The sequence below is a fragment of the Astatotilapia calliptera genome, chromosome 23 (assembly GCF_964374335.1).
Source record: "Astatotilapia calliptera chromosome 23, fAstCal68.1, whole genome shotgun sequence".
Taxonomy (NCBI): Eukaryota; Metazoa; Chordata; class Actinopteri; order Cichliformes; family Cichlidae; genus Astatotilapia; species Astatotilapia calliptera.
In genome coordinates this window covers 42690797-42716957 of record NC_137443.1, presented here as the reverse complement: position 1 = coordinate 42716957, position 26161 = coordinate 42690797, and the positions used below count along the sequence as shown (strand labels likewise).

General features: G+C 38.1%; 3 protein-coding genes and 1 long non-coding RNA gene across 8 annotated transcripts; 3 read left to right on the top strand and 1 right to left on the bottom strand.

The window, feature by feature from the left end:
• The first annotated feature begins 1489 nt into the window (after positions 1-1489).
• LOC113016230 (OX-2 membrane glycoprotein-like) lies at positions 1490-8903 on the top strand. Its single transcript, XM_026158905.2, has 7 exons — positions 1490-1784; positions 6458-6796; positions 6896-7189; positions 7269-7301; positions 7388-7484; positions 7569-7635; positions 8280-8903. The coding sequence occupies exons 1-6, from the start codon at positions 1721-1723 to the stop codon at positions 7609-7611; spliced, it is 870 nt and encodes a 289-aa protein (XP_026014690.2). The 5' UTR covers positions 1490-1720; the 3' UTR covers positions 7612-7635; positions 8280-8903.
• Positions 8904-13689: 4786 nt separating this feature from the next.
• On the bottom strand, positions 13690-15533 carry LOC145424318 (uncharacterized). Its single transcript, XR_013905351.1, has 4 exons — positions 15401-15533; positions 14939-15031; positions 14172-14305; positions 13690-14086 (listed from the first exon to the last, which is right to left on the bottom strand). It is a non-coding gene; the product is annotated as an uncharacterized LOC145424318 (long non-coding RNA).
• Positions 15534-16604: 1071 nt separating this feature from the next.
• On the top strand, positions 16605-19875 carry LOC113016227 (OX-2 membrane glycoprotein-like). 4 transcript variants are annotated; one of them, XR_013905350.1, is made up of 7 exons: positions 16605-16844; positions 17638-17738; positions 17995-18333; positions 18456-18782; positions 18862-18894; positions 19005-19097; positions 19251-19310. XR_013905350.1 is itself a non-coding variant. In XM_026158901.2 (7 exons), exons 1-7 carry the CDS (start codon positions 16747-16749, stop codon positions 19279-19281), a joined length of 1026 nt encoding a protein of 341 aa, XP_026014686.2. In that variant the 5' UTR covers positions 16605-16746; the 3' UTR covers positions 19282-19875. The 4 variants fall into 4 exon arrangements, 3 of the variants coding, with proteins under 3 accessions (XP_026014686.2, XP_080153625.1, XP_080153626.1); XM_026158901.2 differs by having other exon boundaries at positions 19001-19097; positions 19251-19875; XM_080297499.1 differs by lacking the exon at positions 18862-18894 and having other exon boundaries at positions 19001-19097; positions 19251-19583.
• A 676-nt stretch (positions 19876-20551) lies between these two features.
• LOC113016226 (nectin 1b-like) lies at positions 20552-26097 on the top strand. 2 transcript variants are annotated; one of them, XM_080297497.1, is made up of 7 exons: positions 20552-20855; positions 22852-23190; positions 24110-24427; positions 24501-24539; positions 24622-24751; positions 24938-24988; positions 25250-26097. In XM_080297497.1, exons 1-7 carry the CDS (start codon positions 20702-20704, stop codon positions 25428-25430), a joined length of 1212 nt encoding a protein of 403 aa, XP_080153623.1. In that variant the 5' UTR covers positions 20552-20701; the 3' UTR covers positions 25431-26097. The 2 variants fall into 2 exon arrangements, with proteins under 2 accessions (XP_080153623.1, XP_026014685.2); XM_026158900.2 differs by having other exon boundaries at positions 25247-26097.
• Positions 26098-26161: the final 64 nt, after the last annotated feature.

The window sequence follows — 26161 nt, the reverse complement described above, 5'->3', positions numbered from 1 at the left end:
CTAAACTCTGATGTATAGCTCTGTCCAATAAGCTTTTACTCTGTTTAGAATACTTTGATACTTTCGAATATAAACAGAATAATGATATCATTTTTAGTTTTATTTTAAAACATCGTCAGTGAAACAAAGTAACACTTAGCTCAACAGGTGAACACCTCCTGACAGACACCAACTAAACAATCACCGTCACCACCAACTAAATTTTGACAAATTTTTTCTTTCTTTCTCTTTTTGTGTGTGCCTTTCCATAAAATAAAATAAAATAAAATAAAATGTAAAAAAAAAATGTGCTAAAGCTTGACAAACAACTGATGCACTGAAGCATTCAGTAAATATTAATTGCACATTGCAGTTTTTGTGTGAGTACTTTGTGCAGTTAATTCCCCCCCCCCCCCCCCCCCCCCCCGCCCCAATTTTTAAAGATTTCATTGATGTTTGTGGTGAAAAAAATGATGGAAAAAAAATGATGGTTATTGTGTGCCGACACATATTGGCACGCAATATGTGTCGTCCCTGAGCTGATGCGGCACATGTGTTAAAAACATCATGTGTTGAGAGTGAGGGGGGACTAACCAAAGTACCCCGTGCCTTGATATTAGGTTGAAACCATTGCATTCGTGTGGATTTGTCTCTTTCTTGCCCACTAGATGGCACTACAGCGTCAGTGCACAGGACATTTCCTTGTTTCCAGTTATCGCCAGAACTTGCTCGCTGTGTTTGAGGAAAACTTGCAACACTGCTCTGTGATTTAGTGGAGAAAGAATGTTTTTCGCCTTTCGCTTTATGTCAGCTGGGTTACGACTGCGACTATGAACTGGAAAATGGGAAGCCGATGGATGAATGACAATGCAGGGTTTCACTTGTGTACAGTGCTGTGACATGAAGATGTAAACTAACTAAAGTCCAGTGAAGGCGTTTACTGTGGACTCCGGTATGAAGCCAGTTTAATTCAACCTTAAAAGTTAATCATCAGATTTAGGTCGTCGACATGTAAGTAATTTACAGATGTTCGGTGATCCATGCACAGCAAAATCTCCAGCGTTAAATTAACACTAGAGAGTGTCTTTAAGGGTCCACTCCTCTGAGTGTTAAATATAACACCGTTGAGTGTTAAATGAACACTTCTGACAGTGTTATATTTTTAAAGGTAACCTAGTCAGTTTTGAAGATTAACAATGACTAATCTGAGCAGTGCTGATTTTCTGACACTGGAATATTTCTAACACTTTGAGTTATTTTCCAGTGTTAGGAAATCAGCACCGTTGGTCATTGTTAATCTTCAAAACTGACTAGGTTACCTTTAAAAATATAACACTGTCAGAAGTGTTCATTTAACACTCAGTGGAGTGAACCCATATAGACATCCTTAGTGTTAATATAACACTGGAGATTTAGCTGTGTGGGGAGCGGCTACAGCGCATGCGGCAGTTTCCTGCGATCTGCCAGATTGGTGTTATCTATCGACTGTACCATTATAATAAAAGGGGGGCAAAATGGCGACACGTGCCTTTACATCGCACTTTAAATTGATAATTCTCGATTATATTTTGTTATTTGTCTCACTATACGATCATGTTCACATGTATTATCTTATGATTCTTTTTAGCTAACCTGTTAAACGTTTATATGCATCAGACCAGCTGAAAGTTTACCCGTAACTGTAGTAGCTGAGCCCAAAGCCAGACAAAGAGTCAGCCTGAATGAATGAAGTTTTTGTGAAATGTCCTTTTTCGGAGTTTTGCTTTATGTTGTTGCTGTTTTTATTTCTGGAGCCTTTGAAAAGGGTGAGAAGAGACTGCATGTTAATGATTATAATGAGTTTGACTTTTTTATACAGTTAATTTCATTTATTTTGTTCCCTCATAAGAAAATGACTCAGTTGTGGTGGTGGGAGAGGTCGCTAAGGTAAAGTAACCATTTTGAAAATGTGATACAGGTACAACCACAGGCAGCATAAAAGAGTGTTTTCTGTGGGTGTAGCTGAGTATTTAGGCATTACTATCATCAGGGGTGTGTGGATGATCCTGATGTATGCAGGAAAGGCACTTCAGCTATTGTTCTGTGAATTATTCATATCAATTCTCATTTAAATAAGCAAATACGATAATTTATAGTTTGAAAAATATTATTAAAAAGATATTTTAGATGAACATAAAAAAAAGTAAAATTCAGGGGGTTTTTTCCTCTGCACTTACGATTCCCGGGTTCTGGCTTTAACTACTTTGTAATCACTTTTTACTCAAGAAACATCAATTGCTGGGAACTCAAAGAGTATAAAAAGCTACCAGGCTCACTGTTAAGGACAAAACAACAGTCCTCATCACTCAAGAATTCCTATTTCTCCACCCTGCAATGATTTAAAGAGGGATTTATAGATGTGTGCACAGCTTGGTCCACTGCCCTCCATTCGTGGCTGTAATCACAGACTGCAGTAAAATCATCAGTGTCTTTAGACTCAGCCCCAACTGCCGCCCCAGTCATCAGTCTTTTTTTTTCCATCTATAGAACAAATTACAGACTAAGAAGACACATTCTGACATTTGATTCTACAAACTCTGACATTTTCCAACGTACTTAACGTTCATGGAAATGATGGTGATGGGTCAACACAAACCTGTCTTTGTTTCTCCTGCATTCTCCAGCATAATTCAGTGAAAGCGTGTTTATACAGACAGAGTTCTGAATCTTATGACTCTAATATGCCCTGTGAGTTAATACTTGCCTTTTTTCCAACACCGAAAGGCAATTGTTGCAAACAGGGTAGTGATCTGTACACAAGTGTGTGCTACTATGCTTGTATTTGTGGGGTTTATAGAAAAATAACCTTACTGCAATGTCAGGTGACCCCATAGCACCACATAGGAGAGACCTGGTATAGTTGTAACATTGGGATCACTGAATTGATCATATGACTCCTATCTCATCCCATGATCACTTCAGTGTTTAGCCACTTCCATCCCTGATTTGGGGCGATGGGGCAATTGTGGCTCAAAGCGTTGGCAATTTGTCTTGTAACCGCAAGGTTGCCAGTTTGCCGGTTCGTGCCCCGGCTCGGACAGTCTCGGTCGTTGTGTCCTTGGGCAAGACACTTCACCTATCGCCTACTGGTGTTGGCCAGAGGGGCCGATGGCGCGATGTGGCAGCCTCGCTTCTGTCAGTCTGCCCCAGGCTGTGGGGCAGCTGTGGCTACAACTGTAGCTTGCCTCCACCAGTGTGTGAATGAATAGTGGAATTGTACAGTGCTTTGAGGGCCCCGAAAAGCACTATATAAATGCAATCCATTATTATTATTTCACATGGTGGTTATCATGGCTGTAAGCAACTGCATGTAGATTGTAGAAAACTGATTTTGACTTATGAAATTACTTCTTTTGACCAGCACTAAGCTTTGTTAGGAGTTAAACAGCTGCAGACCAAATAATATGACTAACAGTATATTAAATAGGCAAGCTGTAATACATTTGCCCCCTGCTAATTTTAAGCCGCTATGCTAATAAAGTTAGATAAACAATGACCGACAAGGATGGGGTGAGTTGTAACATATACTTTCAATGTGTTACAACAATTCCCTTCCCCAAAGTATGAATAGCTTATTGATTTTAAATATGCTAACACATGTACTTTTACAGCATGTCTAGATAGTGGAAAAGAAAAACTGATCAAGGTATGCCTGCTAATATTTTAAAAAAAAAAGAAAAAGGCATCTGATGAGGTCTCAACGAAGGGTGAGTCAGTCAGATCTTCCATGTAACACTGAGCAGATACTCCAAGTCATTGCAAAAGCTTATGGAAGAATAACAGAAAAAAGAATGGAAAAAGAATATCTCAGGAAAAATATATGCAAGCAGAAGAAAAAGAAAGTGAAATCTGCCCCCCAAAAATTTGAAAAATAACGCTGAAGATTCTGAGACAATGAATGATGAAAACCTTTGCATTGGTAACTCAAAGGCAAAAAAAGTTTGGGTAAAATTTACCCTGTGCAGTCTTTGGGCCCACCAAGCCTGCACTGCAGAGCTACCAACATTCATCTGTCAACATTGTGAATCTGATTAATACATGCACACTGCCATTGGTTTTTTTTGATACAGATAATATACAACAACATTGTGTGTGTGTGTGGTGTTGAGCTTTAACAACACACCAAACCACACCCTGAACCTGCTGGTCCACTCATCCCCTGCAGCCATGCCACAGAACACACCCAACCAGAAAGACCTACATCTTTTTCAGACAGGTGCATTGTACCTGTTCGTACCTGTGACTGAACTGTTTATTGAGTATTTGTGTTTGTTCTCTTAAGCTAATTTACACACCCACACACAGCAGAGTGCATTTGAGTTATGTTTAGTCACAAAGAGAGTTCTTTTATTCCAATAGACCAGCGGTCCCCAACCTTTTTTGCACCACGGACTGGTTTAATGTCAGACAATATTTTCACTGACCGGCCTTTAAGGTGTCGCGGATAAATACAACAAAATAAAATGATACGACCAACACTAAAACTGTGGTATTTTTTAAATTACTTTATTAGTAGCGTCCTCCTGAAATGTGCCAACAACATTGAGAGCAACATCCTCCTCTCTGTCCTTTAATGGTCTCTGGTATTTCTTTCAAAATAAGACACACAACTACAACACAGGAAAAGACCCAGGGAAATAGAGTTAATGATAAAAACCCTGAAAACCATAAATTTCACACCTGGGCCTCAACTCTCGTGGCCCAGTACCAAACGTGGCCCAATGAGTGCAATAAACCACTCTTTGAAGCATGTCCTCTGGTGTGGGCTCTGTTTTTCTGTTTCTTTTGTCTAATTGTTACAATTCTTCCCAGCATTTGTTACAACCCGCCTGGATATTAGGGTACATTGTAACAAATTTAATGTTAACACACGAGGTCTTTTCTTGCAGGGCTTTGAATAGATCCCATTCATTGGAAATAAAAGTGGGTATTTTGTGTAAAAGTTTGAGAGCTTCAGGTGCTAAACCAAAAAGTCCTGTCAATGATCTCATTGAGAGGGTTCAGGCCTATGCAGAACAGCAGCAGGGACAGCATCTCCTTGATCCTGCACTTGATTGTGACTTGTGCTTGTGCTATGGACTTAAAGTAGTGTTGTACGCCACATCCCCAGTGAGCTTCCAATGAAGGCTCTTAGGATCCTGTTGATCTTATGCAATTATAAGCATTCCAGGATCCATGTGTGTGGCATCGAGTCTTAGGCTTTCTTGTAGTCAATCCAGGCAGTGCACAGGCTGGTCGGTCGCTCCTCTGGTATTCCTGCCTTTCTGTGCCCCGCTCAAGTTTTTGAGCCATGTGCCTGTTCATCTTAGCTGCTATGATGCCTGACAGGGGCTTCCGTGTGGTACAGATTATTGGCCAGTAGTTAGATGGGACTGTCCCTTCTGGGGGTCTTCGGGAATTAGGGCTGTCCGGCCTTCAGTAAGTCATACTGGGTGTCCAGTATTGCTCCATCTCAAGCCTTGGTGGTGCTGTTCTCATATGGTTCCCCCTACCACTGAGAGTACAACTTGGATGGTTCTGTGGCGAGACAGCTGGTTTATTCTCCTGCCTTCGATCTCTCGGGTATACTTCTTCAAACGGCTGGCCAAGGCTGTGATTCTTTGCTTGGCAGTTTCCAAGGCCTCAGGTATCAACAGTTTGCTGTACTTTTTAGGCACCTTCTTCATTTGACCTTTCTGACACTCTGATAGTTGGCTTACCTCCCTCTGTACTACCTTGATCTTGGCCTCTAGCTTCCTTCATGGAGGGTACTGCTCCTTGTGGTTGTTCAACTTGTAGCCAAGCATCTCACTGATCACTGCTGCTATAGTGTAGATCAGCTGGTTAGTTTTGGTAATAGTCACAGTGGGCATTTTCCATAGTACTGCATTCACATCATCAAGTCAATCCTCATAGGGTACTTCAAGTAGTCTTGGTAACCGGCTATGGAAGATCCAGGTTTCAAGTTTCATCATGATCCTATGTTTCAGGTCAGTTCCTCTCACACTCAACGATCCTTACATCACACTTGGGGCTTGGTACCCAATCTCGGGTGGGGGTGATGATATCTCCTCCCTGACCTGTCATCCTGGCTCTTCCTTGCAGCAGTAGCATTCCAATAGCAGATGATTTTCAGCCTGTCAGTGTGTTTGGCAAATCAAGCATATAAACTGTTTTGGGTTTTTTTTTTGTGTATTATCTGATGCGTATGGACCAATGCTGATGTGAATGCTGATTGCGGATTGCAGCTTTTTCATAAGGTGCTGGCTTTGATCCTTTCTTTAATTTGATATTGTATTTGTTTGAGCAGAATGTAAATGTGAGTGTGGAGGCAAAAAAAAAAGGTTGTTAATTGCAGGAATAATGATAGCTAACGGTACTAGACTTGTGTCAGTAAGGATTGCACTTGAACTTGAATAGAATATTTAAAGTGCCTCACAGCTTGATCTATCTCCTACAGCTCTAACAGCAGTGATCCAAACACAGCAGACTGTGCTGGCAGCAGTGGGAGAAGATGCTGAATTCAGCTGTCAGCTCTTGGAGACTAAAGACGTCGTTCAGGTCACATGGCAGAAAATCTCACATGATGTGGAGACAAATGTTGCCACCTACAGCAAGTACTATGGTCAGAGAGTGAATGATGGCTTTAACGATAAAGTTGTGTTTAAATACACTGGACTACAGAACTGCTCCATAGTCATCAGGAATGTGACGGAGCAGGATGAAGGCTGCTATCACTGTCTGTTTAACACTTATCCTGAAGGCTCTCTGACAGGGAAACCCTGCCTCCGAGTTTATGGTAAGAACCTTTACCTCAAACAAACATACTGGAAATAAATGTGTTAGCAGCTGGTGTGTTTGTAAGAACATGTTGATGATATTTCCTGATCCTTCACAGAGCTGCATGAACCTGTTGTTGATGTCAGAGAGTCAAACTCTACTGAAGAGTGGGTTGTTTCCTGTTCAGCCACTGGTCGACCTGCTCCCACTGTAACACTCAGTGTCTCACAACAAGACCTCAGCTTCTCACAGTACAACACTGTCAGTGTGTCCAACACCAACGCTACATTCACTGTCACCACTACAGCTGTGCTCTCAGGTTCATGTAAACACAGCACACAGGTGGGATGTGCAGCACGAGTGCTCTCTGCTCCTCACAGAGAAGTGATGGTGACAACTCCAGATGATGATGGTGAGAAACTCTTTCAAAGTCATCGATTTATAAATTAATGATTACCCTGTGATTCAAATGTTTGGGTTCCTTCTTCCAGGTTTGGATGAAAAATCTAATCACATAAATTTCGGTATGTCAAAATGTACACTTTTTAAAGCCAGTTTTTCTTTTCCATCTGTTGATATTTAAAATGTAATACCCCCTCTTTGTCCATAGGATCCAGGACATTAGTCATTCTATCCTCTGCTGCGTTGTTGTTTGCCTGTGTTTCTGCACTCATCTCTGTCTGGCTTAGAAAGAAATCTCAGAGCAGGTATCCTCTTAACAGCGTTGCTTTTTGTCTTTTTGTTCAGCTGATAAATATTTGTGCAGATGTAACTGTTCTTGAATCTTACAGTCAGTCACATCGGCCGGTTGAGATGAATGACATGGCTACCTGAAGCTACAATGAGAGATACTGAGGAGTAAGTCAGGCTTGATGCATCATTCTGCATCTACAAAGTTATAAACCCAGCTATGAAAAATTTGGAATGCTGTTAAATACGAATAAAAGTATAATGCAGTAATTAGAACATTTTATAAACCTATCATAATAGAATGTTGAAGGTATATCAAATTGATGAAATGTAAATCTAATGAAATAATGAAATTTTTAGCTTATTTTGGATTTGGTGTCTCTAAATGCATCTCAAAAATGTTGCCACAGGACACCAAAAGTTCAAAATGAAAGAAAAAACTGGAAGAACATTTTACAACTAACTAGATTAACTGTCAAAATGCTAGTAGTATAAAACGAGGATTTTAAAGAGACAGGGTTTGTCAGAAAATGGCCAGATGTTGACTTTTAAGATTGTGAACTTGGAAAATAATGTAATAAAACATGCAATGGAAAGTTAAAATTAAAAATATGTTTTGACATTTGGAATTTTCTGACTTACCTCCAGAGCTCCTTTTTATTCTTTTACTTCCTTTGTAAACTAATGTAAACTGCATGTCAACCAAACTGATGCATATATCTTTCCACTAAGCTATTGCTTCATTTACAATACTTAGATTCTGTAATATTGACAGAGCAATGATATAATGTTGTTTTTATTTTATTTTAAAGGACTAAAACATCTTCAGGTAAACAACGTGACAGTCAGCGCAAAAAGCGAATGCCTGCTGACACCACATCATGATATTGGGGCCTTTGAGTGATGAAACGTTTCTCCCACAAAACGCTACGTTCAGATGAACAGAATCAACTTTTGGAAATTCATTTGCATCAAAACTACAGTTTGACAGATTTTTGCTTTTTGTGTTTACTTTTTGCTTTTTTATCAAGAAGAGTGTATTTTCTAAAACAATGGTGCTAATTTGACAAATAACTGCACTAACGTTGGACTAAAGAAAATGGTAATTGTTACAGGGAAATTGCAGCTTTTATATCATCACTTTGTGCTATATATTTATAGCATATTTATTTTATTTATTTTTTCACCAGTTTTTAATGTTGTTATACCTTTTTATATTTGGAAACACGAGACCATGTTGTCCCTTAACAAAACAGCACTGAAGTTCTGTTTACAAAGCACTAAAATGTGTTGCACTGAAACATTTGCAAACTGTTAAATAATATTATTATCCTGTACATTTCAATTTTCTGCTGTTTATTTTTTCCACTGTTTTTTTAAATATTTGAAAGAAAAATTGAAAATGCAAGAAAATAAAAATGTACTGTAAAAAGTAATGTTTTGTTGTCATTTTACGGATATCCTCTGTTGTTGACTTGGCTGTCTCTGACCACTACTGTGTGTTTTTTAACATCACCGGTTTTATTCAGCGGAAGACCTCGGTGCGAACTGTGAGGAGGCGCTATCTAACCTCTGAAGTGGCTGCAAATTTTACCAGGGTTTTAGTCAAATGCCCCCCTGTGATTTTACCTGCACCCTGCGATTTGATTTTTAGTTATTTTAACAGCAAACTGAAGAAAAGCCTTGACTCCGTTGCTCCACTCACTACCAAAAAGATTAACGTAAAACATGCATCACCCTGGAGAAACGAAGAAGTCAAAAAACTCAAAAGAAATTGCAGGGCAGCAGAAAGGAGATGGAGGAAAAATAAAAATAATATCAACCATCAAATATTTTCCGAGCAACTTAAAATGTACAATAATACATTAAGGAAGTCAAGAAATTCATACTTCGCCAAAATAATCAGTATTAACAAAAATAATCCCAAGGTCCTCTTTTCCACCATAGATCATTTATTTAACCCTGATTTTAAAAGCTCCAAAAGAACCCCCACAGACTCACTCTGCGAGCAGTTTGCAGACCACTTCAGGGGAAAAATCAGCGCCATCAGATCTGATATTTTATCTAATCGCGATATGATTGTAAACACATCTGAGGGCTCGATTGTACCTGAGGAGACACTGGACAGCTTTGTCCTGGTTAATGCTGAGAACCTTCAGAAAGTTTTCTCCACAGTGAGACCCACCACATGTCTTTTAGATCCAATTCCTTCTTCACTCTTTAAAACACTTTATGGATTTTTTGAGGCTGAGCTTTTATACATGATGAATTGCTCTCTTCAGTTGGGTGTCTTCCCTGCTGCCTTTAAAACGGCGGTGGTGAGTGTTGTGATATTTTGATACCATGGTAGCATTTACAGGATATTGTTTTATAGTGATATTATACAGGAAACCTGTTACTCAATAAGGCCCATTTACTAGTTGTTTTTCTCTTTCTCTGTGACCCAAGAATTAATGTGTAAGAATCACAGGATGGTACCTCAAGGTTGAAAACACCACAGAGATCACTCCCTTACTCCCATTCTCCCTTCCTTATCCTTTAGAAAAGAGCTTGTTAAAGGCCAGGTGGTTTGTTTCAGAATTCACTAATGAAAGAACTCTGTATTCTATGTCTAGGAGTGTATTTTGCTGGGATGATCATAAATTGTAGCTGAACTGATAAACTACACAAAGGATACTTCTTTGCTCAGAAGGCAGGAAGACATTTCCTTATTTGGTCTGTACCGGTTTGAACTAAGAACCTGCTGACACACGAACCTTTTTTTCTTCTATATAAACTGTTGTCTGATGAATAAACCTTTGAGTTGATTGTGGGAGAGCAACCTGAAACAGTCTATGTATCACTTTGTTCTCCTAACTGCTCCCGGCGCTGTAACTAACCCGCTGAACGGCATACTTAAGTGTTACTTTGAATAATTAGGAGTCTTATAAGGAAAGGACAAAACTCTGCTTATCGTGATCACGCCTCGGAGGAAACCCGATCCACGGATGAACCCGGGACGGAGATTTCTTTCAGTGAGGCCCCTTCTGAAGAAGAGCAATTTGGATTGTAATGATTTTAATAACTACAGACCTGTATCCAACTTACCATTTTTAAGTAAAGTCTTAGAAAAACTTGTTTTTACTCAGATTACTGATTTTCTCAATGATAGACAGATCCTGGAGATATTCCAGTCTGGATTTAGGGTGAACCACAGCACAGAGACGGCTCTCCTAAAGGTTTTAAATGATCTTAGATGTAACTGGGACGCCCAAAAGCTCTCAGTCCTGGTGCTACTGGATCTAAGCGCAGCCTTTGATACAGTAGACCACGCTATTCTTTTAAACAGACTGAAACACATGGTGGGCCTCTCTGGTGCTGTACACAACTGGTTCACTTCCTATCTCTCTGACAGATCTTTTATGGTGAGTATGGATACATGCTCCTCTAAGATCCATAAAATGACATGTGGTGTGCCTCAAGGGTCGGTTCTAGGCCCTGTACTTTTTAATTTGTATATGTTGCCTCTCGGCAGTGTCATCAGTAGGCATGGAGTGAACTTCCACAGTTACGCTGATGACACGCAGCTGTACATCTCCGTGTCTCCTGATGACACCAGACCAATGGATGCCCTTTTTAACTGTATTTTAGATATACGATCTTGGATGGCAGAAAACTTTTTACAGCTTAACCAGGACAAGACTGAAGTTTTAATTGTCGGTCCTGAGGCACAGAGAGAGAAACTCTTGTCTAAATTAGAGGCATTTTCACTATGTCCTTCGCTACAAGTGAAAAACCTGGGTGTTATTTTTGACTCTGAGCTTGGTTTTATCCCACATGTTAAACATGTAGCCAAAATTGGATTTTATCATCTAAAAAATATAGCCAGAGTCCGCCCTATTCTCTCTCGGGCCAACACGGAGATGCTGATGCATGCTTTTATTACCAGTCGCATTGATTACTGCCCTGCTCTCTGGTCTTCCTAAGAAGAATATTTCAACTTTACAACTCTTGCAAAACTCGGCAGCTCGTGTGCTGACGAAGACCAGAGGGCGGGCCCACATTACACCGGTTTTAGAATCGCTGCATTGGCTCCCCGTGTGTTTCAGGATCGATTTTAAAGTTCTTTTATTGGTTTTTAAATGTCTTAATGGTCTTGGGCCTTCTTATCTCTTAGATCTGCTTTTACCATACGAACCCTCGCGGACCCTGAGGTCCTCTGGTGCTGGCCTTTTAATTGTCCCTAAAGTCAGGACACATACTCACGGAGAGGCAGCTTTTCAGTGGTATGGTCCTCGTCTGTGGAACAGCCTGCCGGAGGAGCTCAGGGCCGCAGAGAACGTACATGTTTTTAAGAACAGGCTCAAGACCCACCTTTTTAATTTAGCTTTTACTTAGCGTTTATTTATTTTTTATGCTTATTTATTCTATCCTGTTATTCTATTATTAATTTAGGATTTACCTAATATTTCTTGATTTTATTCTTATTCATTTTTTAATCTTCTTACTCCATTTATATTTATATTTATATTGTATCCTGTTCTTATTTATTTTATCATTTTACCCTGTATACATCGTATTGCGTCATATCTCCAGTGTTTCCTCGGAGGGCGCTCTCTGCACCGGGGCTGTTATTGACCGTGGCTGCTGGGTCTCTGGGGTCCTCTCAGCCTGGTTGGGGGGCTCCTTTGCCTCCCTCTGGCTGTGTGCCCAGCCCGGAGGCTGCGGTCTGTGACCGGCTCCCGGTGCAGACGGCTCTCTGTTATAATGTTTCCTCACTTGGCTCATGCGAGCCCAGCCCAATTTTTACTCTTTAAGTGTGCGCGTGTGTGTATGTGTGTGTGGGTGGGGGTGGGGGGATATATGTGTATTGAGAGTGTGGGGAGTGAGTTGGAGGGTGGGGTGGGCTGCTTTTAACTATGTAAAGCACTTTGTGCTACATTTTTTCTGTATGAAAAGTGCTTTATAAATAAAGATTGATTGATTGATTGATATTTATATTTTCAATTTGACTTACTTTAAATGACTTTAAATGAAAGTCAGCAGGAGTGAGTGACTAACATGAAGCATTTTTCAGTACCTTTGGCTGATTGATATAATTTCTTTTGTTGCTGGAATTGATATGATTAATACCAACAACCAAATTTAAATAATTCCCAACAGATTTTCAGCTAAAATTGAATAACATGGCCCCTGAGGGTGCCTTATTATTCATGATAAAAATGCTGAGGTGTTGAGGAGAACAGATTTGAAGTTTATTATTAAAAGGACTAAGCATTTGTTAAGTCAGTGTAAAACTTTTGGATTTCTTTTGTTTTTTGTTTGAATAAAAGACATAAGAATCCAAATGTGTTTTAAGTAGACTGTAGGGCAGGGGTGGGCAATTCCAGGCCCCGAGGGCCGGTGTCCCTGCAGGTTTTAGATGTGTCCTTGAACCAACACAGCTGATTTAAATGGCTAAATTAGCTCCTCAACATGTCCTGAAGTTCTCCACAGGCCTGGTAATGAACTAATCATGTGATTCAGGTGTGTTGACCCAGGGTGATATCTAAAACCTGCAGGACACCGGCCTTCGAGGCCTGGAATTGCCCACCTGCTGTAGGGCAACACCCAGCGTAAAATGCTAATATGCATATAGAATTTAATGCTCTATATACTCCAAGGAACTTGGAAAGAAAGTGACTGGGCTTCTTTAAGTTCCTTGAAGATGTTTCACCTCTCATCTTGGAGGCTTCTTTAGTTCACTGGATGAGAGGTGAAAAAAATAACTATTTAAATGAACATAAAAAAATCATGGAAAGAATTTCCACGTGATTAAATTGCTTTATTTTAGCATTATGCAATTCTGTTACTCCAACTTAATGCACTCAAGTTGGACCAACTTAATTAAAGATTGATGAATCAACGTATTTACTGCATTTTGATCCAATATATTTTAATAGTGTTGATCCAACTTAAAGAGTTTTGTTCCAACTCAATTCAGTAGGTTTTCTCCAACTAATTTACTAAATTTGGTCCCAGCTTAAGTTAATTGAGTTGAACCAACTCATACAAATTAAGTTATTCCAACACAAGTCTTTAATGCTAATAGAAAGCAATTTAATCACGTGGAAATTCTTTCCATGAGTATTTTAAGTTAATTTAAAGAGTAATTTTTTGGAGCATTTAACAAAGTCTAGAGTCTGGTTAACATACATTTCACTATTACATCTAAAAGGTAAATAAAAATTTGTCATACACATCTTTTTGTTTTCTCCATTTTATTGAATTTATAGCAAATTTCACATAATGTATAAAGAATACATGAAATGCAAGTACAAGTTACATAACAGAAAAAAAAGTAGTGGACAAAGCGGAAAGTTAACCTGTTAAAACAATTTTTTAACAACAATGAATGGCTGAAGCAGGTGATTTTCCGATGACCAGTACAACTACTTTGAAGGTCAACAGATGCACTTTCAAAAAAGAAAATATCTGCAATTATTTTAGGTTCATGGTCCAGATACATGGTGTAGCTGTTGTAATGGGAACATTTCTCAACGAGAAAATAGTGTTTTGAGAACCTGTACTTTGTGTGCTGTTGGATAGTTCGTGTGCATCTAATTCCATAAGAATCTTCTGCAGGACCTCAAAGGTGTACCTGAGTTCCAGAGGGTAGCTCAGGTTCAGTGAATAGACCAGACCAAGCAACATTGTCACTGCAAAAACTACATTGCCCAACTCACCCATCACTTCCACCCCCTCTAGAACAATCACAACATCCTGAGGGTCATCGCCAGGCTCCGCACCCTCTGACCGAATGACACAGATTCCAAAGACTGTCTCTGCTATGGCAGTGGCGATGCTTTTTATCAACTTCCTGTGACAATAAAACAAACAAAAAAAAGATAATGATTTCTCACTAATGTCCATTGCAAACAGTTTTAAAAGTAAATATCTGTTTTACATTAATGTAAAATACCTAAAAGCTTTATTCATTCAAGCCTTATAATAATGTAAATGTAATCAAAAATGACTGCCCGATATTTTTCCTGACTCAAGAGAAGTTCATTCAATACCTCAACAATGTCTTTCAAAATCTTGAGTTGTGATAGGGGTGACTGTGGCACAGGAGGTAGAGCAAGTTGTCTACTGGTTTAATCCCTGGCTTCTCTAATCTGATACTAAAACTATCAATGGGTAACATACTGAACCCCAAGTTGCTCCTGATGCATCCATTGAAGTGTAAATGTTACATAAAAATCTTGTATGAATGTGTGTATGAATGAGGTTATTATAATGATATTATAATAATGATAGTATAAAACACTCAAGAATGGTGCGTGTAGTATCCAGTGAGAAACTTAAAGCTCTTACTTTTCCTATTTTAAAAGGTATTTTTTACAGCCACCGGTAATTTATAGGAAAACCCCATCCCCTGAAACTTTTTGTATGTAGTTCAAGCTTATCTTTGATCATCTCCTTAGTTAAGGATACAGGCAAGTTAACATACCAGGTAATCCTTCACCAGCTTCTCAGGATCTTCATTCAGGTACACGCAAAGACCTTTGGCGATGTATTCTCTTCTGATTTCAACAGCATCAGTCTTTATACACAGAGGGGGAAAAAACAAATATATACGGAAATCCATCTCAACGACCTAGCAGTGGGATTAAAGAACTTTTAGTTGAATTACCAGGAATTTGTGAGAAATACAGAGGCTATTGTTTTACGGTCTTAATCTTTTCAAATAGTATTTATGCATTTTAGACAAGTCTGTCATTTTAATATTGTTTTGTAATTTGTGTATTAATTTAATCATGCCATACCCCCAATTCAAGAAAGTTTAGATGATGTGTACATAAAATCAGAATGCAATGTTTTCTTGGTCTCAAAACTATATGTCACTTACAAATGAAAATATTACATTTTTAACATGGGAATGTGATAACTTTTAAGAAAAATATTAGCTCACTATGAATTTGATGAACTGGCCTGTCAGCTCTCCAGACCTTTCACCACCTGATAAGATTAAACATTTATTATCTTTACAGGAGGGAACTGCAAGTCTGCAAGTTTATTAAGTAGAAAAATATTTAATTTCAAAAAAATTAAAAAACAGGAAAACATATCTGTTCATGTTTTGTCTTTCCTCCTCAGTGTACTAAAAACACATAAATTGTTAAATAAACCACTGTCCATCAGTTGCAACTTACAAACTTACAAATTTCAACAACCCACACGTAAAATGTAAATTTATCACAACAGTCTCTGTGGTATAGCCAAACTAGCTTATTATAAACAATATCTATATTTGGAGTAGCTAAGTCTTTCATATTAGGCTATCATGCTAGCATGACATTGTGCTATATTCTTGCACTAACGTGTTAGCTAGCTAGAATGGCATAAACAAACAGATATTTTTTTAAAAAAAACAAAAAAACAAATGTGAATAAATAGAACTGAAAAGAATCGACAAACTAATGATACCTTTGTGCAAAAAGTATTTTCATCAAGATGGATGAAGATAGATTCACTCTTACCTTTCCAAGATGACCGTGAAGCAAACCATGTGCTTTCCTGCCTCTTGTTGTTTAGAATCTCACGTGATCTTATGATATCGCGAGTCTTTAAGGCAGCTAACCACTCTTGTTAGATTTTATCATGTCATATCAACAAGAATAAATTTAAGAGGCGCTAAGTTGGTAAATTTCTTGTAGATCTTATATGATTTTATTACGTTCACCTTAGAAACATAAATTCATTGTGTTCAAATTACATGTTAGAGTCTTGTAAATGCAATAACCACCAAATTTCACTTTTTTGAGTGTATACGATGACTGAGAACCTACACAGACATTGACATATATAATTACAACAGTTAAAACTGACTGAGGATTTTGTCATCAGATCTCTGTCTGTATGTTCTGGCCACTGAGGGGAGGGGAGGGACTGAGCTGGCTGTTTTCCCCAAAGGACAGATTTTTTTTACAGGTCTGTCCTTTGTGTTGGACTTGAACTTGAACAGAAATCCTTGGCTTTGAAGGACATTCTTTAGATCACATGACATCACTTGAAGGACATCTACCATGATGGGGAGACAAATGTTTCCACCTACAACAAGTACTTTGGTCAGAGAGTGAATCGTGGCTTTGCTCAAGTTTAAACCTGTACTGTACAGAACTGCTCCATAATAATAGGAATGTGACAGAGCAGGATTAAGGGCTTCTATCACTGTTTGTTGTTCTCTGACAAGTGGAACCAGCCTGAAACAAATATGCTGGATAACAAGGTGTCACCAGCCACCAACCTGTAACACAAATGTTGATTGTTCTTTTCATTCAGTACTCTGTGTTGTGTTGTGAATGGAACTCACTGAAGTTTAAGCCTTTCTTCTTTGTACCATATCATATAACGAGGTGAAGTAGAGACACATATTTTTTCACTGATAAAAAATGTGTTTCCTTTCTCAGTGTTTTTTGCTGTTTGGTCTTTTTAGGTTGTTGTGACTGCAGATTCTATTATTGCAACACTTTTAGTCACACAGTGTTATTTTTGTGTTCATAGTTTTTCTACAGTGTTCCCTGAAAAATTATACATGTGTATGTATATGTAACAATTTATTGTCTCATGTTCCACATATTTACTTTTGTCCAGCTAATTAATTATGGTAAATGGTGTTTGTAATTTCACTTGTGTACAGTGTTTTTGTTTGCAATTATGACATTAAGATGTAAATAAACGAACATACAGGATTTTCTTATCTTGGGGAGCCTCAGTTAGGTTGCTAAGATCTGTAGCTTTACATTGTGGGATGGAGCTTGTTCAGTGAAACATCATAGCTTAAACACTAGTTTGATCCACATCATCAACATGCAATTTAGTTGCAACTACATAAAAACATAACCACACAACACAGAGATGTAATATTTCTAGTTCAAAAATAATCTGAAAACGTTTGACTTTTTACAGAAACTTTTAATCTCTCTTTTCTGCACGGTCAGAAAAACCTTAGGAGAAGTTAAACCACTGGTTAAACCAGAAAGCAAACAAAGAGCCCCTTTTCTTAGTACTGATATGAGTAACACAAATTTTGATTGGTTGGTTCATTCAGTACATGCTATAATGGATGTAAATTACTGGACAGAAGTTTAAAACTCTTGACTTTCCCTTTATGTGGTCAAACAAGTCACACATGCTTTTCCTGTGCAGCCTTACAGTTCACCTCGCATTGAATGAAATGGCGAACATTGGAGTTTTACTTTACGAGTTTTATGTTGCTGTCATTTTCATTTTTTGGAACTTTGACAAAGGTGAGATAAACTGTATGTTAATTACAATATGAGATCTAAGACAATTTTAACAGTAAAGACTCATTTCATTCCTTTTTTCCACAGGTACAGGCTCAGGTTTCAAAGGATTTTACTTGTGGTGGTGGGAGAATTATTAGTAAGGTGAAGGTGAAAATGTGTGTCATGTCAGACCTGTGGGAGTAACACTGGACTTTCTGTTTCAGTAAGTGTTGAATTTGAAGAGAGTGTTTGTCTTGCTTGACACCTTTATCTACAGCTCTAACAGCAGTGATCCAAACACAGCAGACTGTGCTGGCAGCAGTGGGAGAAGATGCTGAATTCAGCTGTCAGCTCTTGGAGACTAAAGACGTCGTTCAGGTCACATGGCAGAAAGTCTCACATGATGTGGAGACAAATGTCGCCACCTACAACAAGTACTTTGGTCAGAGAGTGAATGATGGCTTTACAGAGAAATTTAAGTTTAAACATACTGAACTACAAAACTGCTCCATAGTCATCAGGAATGTCACAGAGCAGGATGAAGGCTGCTATCACTGTCTGTTTAACACTTATCCTGAAGGCTCTCTGATAGGTAGACCCTGCCTCCAAGTCTATGGTAAGAACTTATATGTTCTTTAACCGGATTAGACCGAAAGAAACCATGATGCTGTAAAATGGTTTAGAAGCTTGTTTCTTCTTGACAACATAGTCCTTATAGTATTTCCTGATCCTTCACAGAGCTGCATGAACCTGTTGTTGATGTCAGAGAGTCAAACTCTACTGAAGAGTGGGTTGTTTCCTGTTCAGCCACTGGTCGACCTGCTCCCACTGTAACACTCAGTGTCTCACAACAAGACCTCAGCTTCTCACAGTACAACACTGTCAGTGTGTCCAACACCAACGCTACATTCACTGTCACCACTACAGCTGTGCTCTCAGGTTCACGTAACAACAGCACACAGGTGGGATGTGCAGCACGAGTGCTCTCTGCTCCTCACAGAGAGGTGATGGAGACGATTCCTGAGGTCCAGGAGGAGTATGATGATGATGATGATTATGATGATGGTTAGAAACTCTTTTAAAATGATTGATTTATAAATTGGTGATTACTTTGTGATTTTAATGTTGAGGTTCCTTCTAACAGGTCTGAATGATGGATCCTATCACAGAAATTTTGGTGTGTTTACATTTGAATGCTTTACACTCAGGTTTTCTGTTCACTCTATTGTTATTTAGTAGATGTTTCAATGATTATGTCCTTCTTTTCTCTGTTTTTGTCAAAGGAAGGATTTTAGTGATTCTATCCTCTGTGTTGTTGTTGTTGTTGGCCTGTTTTACTACACTCATCTTTGTCTGGCCTAAAAAGAAATCTCAGAGCAGGTACTCTTTCTTATATTCTGTTACTGTTTGTCAATTTGATTCAGCTGCTAAATGTTTCTGCAGTTTTAACTGTATTTGTCACACAGCGAGCTCGAGACAAATGAGATCAATGATGTAAGTCACTCTTTATCTTCTCATTTTGTTTTAATTTAGGAACCAAAACACTTTTAGTCAGATGAGGTGACAATCTGCTCAGAAAACACAAACATCCTGAGGGAGACCATCCAGGGCTCACGTCTTTATCAGGATGAAGATCTGATCTTGACCATTGTTGATTTCTCTTTAATGAAGTGTGGCATTTCTGAACAAAATGGTGCTAGAGTTTGACAAACACAAAACACAAAAACCTGTTCCACTGAAGCATTCAAGAAGCTTTCCTGGTGTTCATGCTGCAACTATTATGTTTGTGCTAAATTTTACTACATTTTTTAAAGGTTTTTTTTATACATAAATTATTAAGGAAAAGGAAACGTTGGTGATAAAAAAGGATTTTTATTTTTATTTTTATTTTTTTGGTGGATATTATTACACTTAATTACTTCAAATGAAAACTTTGAAAATCAACAGGAGTGATCAACATAAAATTTTCACTTTAGTCATTTTTGCTCCCATTGCTGAAATTGAAGTTCTCTGTTTGTTGTGAAATTTTACAGATTTTTACAATTCAGTTTGTCAGCATCTATACAAAAATATAGCGCATACATATGGTTAAAGTTTTCACTTAACCCAGGAATGTTGGTTCTATCTAGTTCCATTAAAAATCCATTAAACCATCAAATATTGTTAGCATTATTTTTTATTCATATTTGATTTGATAAACACACAAACAACACTGCACTGCTTATGAAAAATATTTATTTTTTGCTAAAATGCTATAGAATTAATGTAATCGGATGTATACTCCAACGTGTACATGAAGTTATAACAAACTGAAAGCACTTTGTGAGGTTGTTCGTTTTTGGTGAATACAGGGGAAGTGGGAACCCATCTTTCTTTCTTCCTTCATGTTCATCTTATTAATATTTTAATAATAATAAATATAGATAATGAACACGGAAAGCTGTTTTGGTGATTTTATTTTGATGTTTTGTATGATTGAGAATAAAGCAATTAATAAGCTGAGCAATGCTGCTTTGTCTTGTCTGGAAGTAAATAATCTCATCAGTGAACTCTGAATGAAAACTTTGGCTGGTTTGAGCCGCAGTGAGATTCAGTCATTCATTATTAGATGGGAGTTATTCCCCAATATGACTCAGCGTCTGCGGCGAGCTTCACCTTCTCCTGTTTTGTTGAATGAAATAGACAAAATGTGATCAGTACATGTAAGAGATCAGGCGTGTTTCACACCACAGTCTGAGGTGTTGCGTCTCCTTTTAGAGAAACAAAGGCACGTTCATTCTTTTTGCGAGTTCAAAACGAAAGTGAAAGTAAGTCTGTTCCACTGCACTGTGAAGAGGGGACGATGAGGAATAAATGTGCTGTAAAACGACAGACAGGGTTTCCAAAATAGTAAATATTATCAGATTACTGACTTATTAGATATCCAAGTGAAAAATCATCATATGACATGTAGCTGTTGTTAATAAAAGGGATAATCTTTTATTATGTTTTTTTTTTTTCACTGCACACCCAGAGATGGTACGGACTGGTCAAGCGGTAAGATTCAAATTTTTCTTTTTTTTATTTGGCGGCACACAGACAACATGGCAGGACGTAAAATCACACTGATCTTTTCTTTACTGGCGATCTTTTCAAAAGGTGAGAGAGATGCTGTTTTCTTTATGACTTATTGATTTGTAGTAGTCAGTTTGCTCTGTGGGGAGTGTATAAATTTAAGTGTAATCCACTGCAGACAGTCAAAGTGGGTTTGGCAGGTAGTTTGTTTTACAGTTATAGATACAGTTAGTGAATAAGATGGAATTTGTTACTGTGACACTATGAACATCAACAGCTTAAATTCAAGTCAAGTTGCTTCCTTTAGAAGCAAATGCTGTTAGTCAGCAGGCACACTGAGGAACACCTCATTTGAAGCAATACCTAAATTAACTTTTATTTTAATAGTGAGCGGGACATAAAAGTGCACGTGCAGAACATCGAGTCAAATTTGACTGTAAAAAAATAATAAAACACTTAAAAATTTGCTGACTTTGCACACAAAGCTTTATAAAGTTTTATCCCTGGAAGTATAACAACCAGCATGTTTGCTGTTTGAAAATCCCCTCACTTCACTGCCATCCTACAGGTGGGAGGGGCCTAACAACAGCCCCATCCTGGCTGCCAATCAGAAGTGATTTCTTTGGTTTTATTTTCAGTTTTTCAAATGTGCTCTCTGTTCTACAAAAGTAAAAGCATTTAAGAAGTTACCACAGGTGAATTCTGAGCGATCATAACAGGTCATTTTACACTGACGAATACCTCTCAAATCTAAGCAACTCAATTATCATGTAAATTATTAACTAATAGGTCACCTGTAATTGTTGGATGTGCATTGTTGCATTTTCTTTAGTGGTTTACACAGTTTTTTTTATTTGTTTGTTTTTACAGCACAAATGGGCTTTACATCAGTTTGTAATAGACTGCTGGCAAAGAGGTTAGAGTGACAATAAAGTCACTTAACACAGCGAATACATTTTATACTGAAAGTATAAAAGTATAAAAACCTAGAAAAACAGGAGTGAGAGCTTTTCTTTCTCTTTCATTCATAAGATAGTTTATTTATTATTTATATTTTGGATCTTGGTGTTTAAGTGAATGAACATCCTCCATTGGTGGAAGCTGAAGAAGGAAGAATTCTGTACAGCATTTGGGCTCCGGGTGTTAGGGAGTTACCAGCTGGAGTAACATAAGAGTGGAGGAAGGTGGAGTCCATCTCATTCAAAGGTGCAATCTAAAAGAGGCAGGAGACTGCAAGCTGATGTAAGGGGAAGCATCGCAGGGTCGTCTGTAGGGTGACTTTGGACATCAAGAAGAGGAGGCGGGCAAAGTAAATGAGACAAAGGAAAATCAATAGAGTAACAGAAATAATAACAATAATTATAATAATAACAAGAAGATAAAGATGAAGCTTATATAGATCTTTACAATACAATCCACTGTTTCGTTAATTTATAAGATTATTTAAAAGATCCAGCCCAAATTACACTCTGGCCCATCCAAATCTGGGCACTGTGCCTGGTCCCACATCTCTCGTATGTCTCTGTTGTTGCCCAGGACCTAACCTAGCAACAGTCACTGATGCTACAGGCTGTCACTGTGAACTATACCACAATAGTGCAAAACACAAAGCTTAGCCTGCACTGAACTTCCATTTTAGCCTTTGCATATCATGAAATTATTATCATGTGATTTACTTTGAAAGATATTCCACAATGTGACATAATTAGATAACTTCAGCAGCACGTCACGTACAGCTCTGCTGTCTGGTTACAAACATCTAAGTTGATTTAAGAGATTACATGTAACCTTTAAATTTCCATTTTGTAAAGTTTAAGGTGCTGAGCGATCAGAACAGCATATTTGTCTTTATTTTGAATTTGTCTGCCACTTCAAGTTTCTCCATTTATGCTACATCCTGTTCTGTAGTTCTAGCTAGAAACAGAAGAACCTTTAAGAGGACATGTATGATCATGACAGGGTAAAGGTGGCCCATGTGGTGACTTAACTGTTTCTGTGGCATCAGCAGGGATAACCATCAGCCTGTGGTTCATATGCTGCTCAAGCCATTCATAATTTTCGTGTCATTTTCTCTGTGCAGGTCATACATCTGGGATACAAACACAGCACACTGTGCTGGCAGCAGTGGGAGATAAGGCCTGCTTGAACTGTGAGCTCATGCTTTCTAAAGACGTCCTTCAAGTCACATGGCAGATGATCTCAGGAAGTTCAGAAAAAAATATGGCCACCTACAACAAGTACTTTGGCCAGAGAGTGAATCCTGAGTTTACAAAGAAAGTGGAGTTTAAAAATCCTGCACTACAGAACTGCTCCATAGTCATCAGGAATGTGACGGAGCAGGATGAAGGCTGCTATCGCTGTCTGTTTAACACTTATCCTGAAGGAGCCTTCACAGGTAGAACCTGCCTCCACGTCTACGGTAAGGACACGTGGTCTAGAGTTATAGAGGAAACCTATCCACAGCTAAAACTAGATCTCTACATCATCTGCACCCACAGTGCTTGTGGTATTTACTGTTAATGGCAATAATATAGAAAACAAAACAAATGTGAAAAAAAATACAAAATATATTAAAAATAGGAATTGCTCAGTACAGTTGGGAAGTACCAGTTTTACCTCGATACAATATTATCTCAATACTACACTCACAAATTAATATTATTGCAATTCCTAACATTTTACAATATACTGAAAAACCTTCCTCTTCTATATGAATATAACTAGAATACATCCTGGCAGTTGAGTCCCCGTTAGTTGTGCTTATTGATAAAAACTCAAAAGTGTCTTTTTATTAGGAGATAGCTTTGTCAAGATGGGTGCGTTGAATGTTTTTTTGGTTGAGTTGATTTAATGTAATTTTGCACAGTAGTGCATGAGATGAGCCATTTTATTAGGTATTCCCAGACATTTGTTTTGTAATTTATTCAATAACATTTTCATATTTGGTGTCCCTGTAATGATATAATATCACCATGCAAAATATTGAAATACTCTTCTGCATCGGGTTTTCCTCCACCCTTAGTGCTTAGTATGCAGGGTTTCAAAAGACAGGTAAGGAAAGAGACTGTGAAAATTTGTATTTCATACTTTATTCACAAATACTCTGTTTAGAAATTAAAATATTTTATTAAAAGAATAATATTTTGTTTCCTATCCCCAATGTTAAATCATTTTGAAGTTTTTACACCACTCTTCACAGTAAATCTATTTACATAGAGAATGCGATTGCCTAAAACACTGCACAGCTATAGTATACAAATCAGCAACACACACAGGCTTATTTGGATTTTTATTTCCACATTTAATGGTGACTTTTCTTAAATATATTCTCTTCGCAGAGCTGCATGAACCTGTCCTTGATGTCAGAGAGTCAAACTCTACTGAAGAGTGGGTTGTTTCCTGTTCAGCCACTGGTCGACCTGCTCCCACTGTAACACTCAGTGTCTCACAACAAGACCTCAGCTTCTCACAGTACAACACTGTCAGTGTGTCCAACACCAACGCTACATTCACTGTCACCACTACAGCTGTGCTCTCAGGTTCACGTAAACACAGCACACAGGTGGGATGTGCAGCACGAGTGCTCTCTGCCCCTCAGCGAGGGGTGACGGTGATGATTTACGAGGTCCAAAAGACACCTGATGCTACTGAGGATGGTGAGAAACATTCAAATTCACAGATTTATAGATCGATGCCCTGCCACTCTAATATTTGGGTTCCTGTTTTTAGGCTCTTATGAGAAGATCACATCCCATAGCAGTGAATCAAGTAAGTTTGCCTTTCCATGTGTGTAATTTGTAAGTGCTTTATGAATGGTGCTCCAAGTCACAGTTTTCCTCTGTTCTCCCAGATTTCACCTGGATCATTGTATTAGTTATGGTGTTGGTGGTTGCAGTGTTAGTGGTGATGTTGTATGTGGTTCATCGCGATTGGATCTCGGCTTTCTTCACTGCTCATTTCAAACAACAAAGCAAGACTGGGTAATTTTCACTTTAATATAGTCTCCTCGTAATGTAAGTTTGTCACTGTTAATATAGTAATGATTAACTGACATTAAGAAACTTCACATGAACACCTATAAATCTTTTCAGAAAAACCCCAGTAAATACCATTTATATGTTTTTGCAGTATATAATTTAAATCCTTTAAATGTTTTCATCACTCAGGGACCCAGAGAAGACCAACACACCACTAAAATCAAAGCAAGACATTGATGAGTAAGTACATTTCATAACTATTCATATTTTACAGCATTTTTTCTTTGTCAGTTTTGTTTTTTCCATTTTCTTGTCTGTCAGCTTAACTTCATCCTGATGAAACTGAAGTGTTTCAGTGAATCACACACTTAAGTTAATCACACTTGATTGTTTCATCTCCTTCATGTATGCATTGTTCATGAACTTTAATCTTCATGTATATATACAGTCATCATTTGCTGTGTGAGTGGAAATGAACTCATGTCTTGTTTCTGTCTGAAGGAACAAAACACCTTTAATAGCGCACGAGAACGAGCAGCTCAGGCAGCGGACGTCTACAAAGAAAACTCCAAAAAACATCAGCAGGAAAGACCCTAACCCATTAGCAGCAAAAAGACTGTTTGGAGACGATCAGTCAATCAAAACTAAAATAGATGAACAAACTGCATCACTGGCTGATTAAATAAAGAGGACCATGTCAACAACAAAGATTCCTACCTGATATTTCTAGACAACACTAATAAGAATTCAATAAAGAGAGATCAGTGGGAAGAAATGAACATGAGTTATTAAAATAGAGAATTTAATGTACTTGGTGATTAGACTCTGATGACCCGCCACGTCAGAACGGAGGCTTGGATGGAGCTCTGACTGAGCTGTCTGTGAGGTGGAGACAGGGAGGAGGTGGGCTGAATGAATAACATGTACAACTGATTAATAATAGTTATTCTGCTTCATAGACATTTGTTTGTTATATCATACTGTTAACATGTAATTGGTTATAAAGTTTTGATATTTTGTAACATGGATTGTAATAGAGTAAAATAAGCTGTGAAGTGTGTTAAGTTGTTTCTGCAGATTAAATGAGGACTGCAGAGATGTGATTTATTTCCAAATGTAACTCAGTGTGTGCTGCAGATCTGCATCTAATATACACAGAAAGAGCACATGATGGCACTGTTGGTTCAAACTAACTGAGGAAGTTTTGCAACTGTCAAAGGACCATGCCTGTAAACATTACTCTAAGAAAACCAAATGTTAACGGTGTTTCTGGTTAGTTATTATTATATAAGTATAATGTTTTTATTATCTTATGGCAAAACTCTAAATAAATCAATTTGTATCTCCTATTTTCTCCTGCTTATGAGCTCATGTTTTGTTTAAAGTTGCATAGACTCCAAGTGCTTGTCTAAA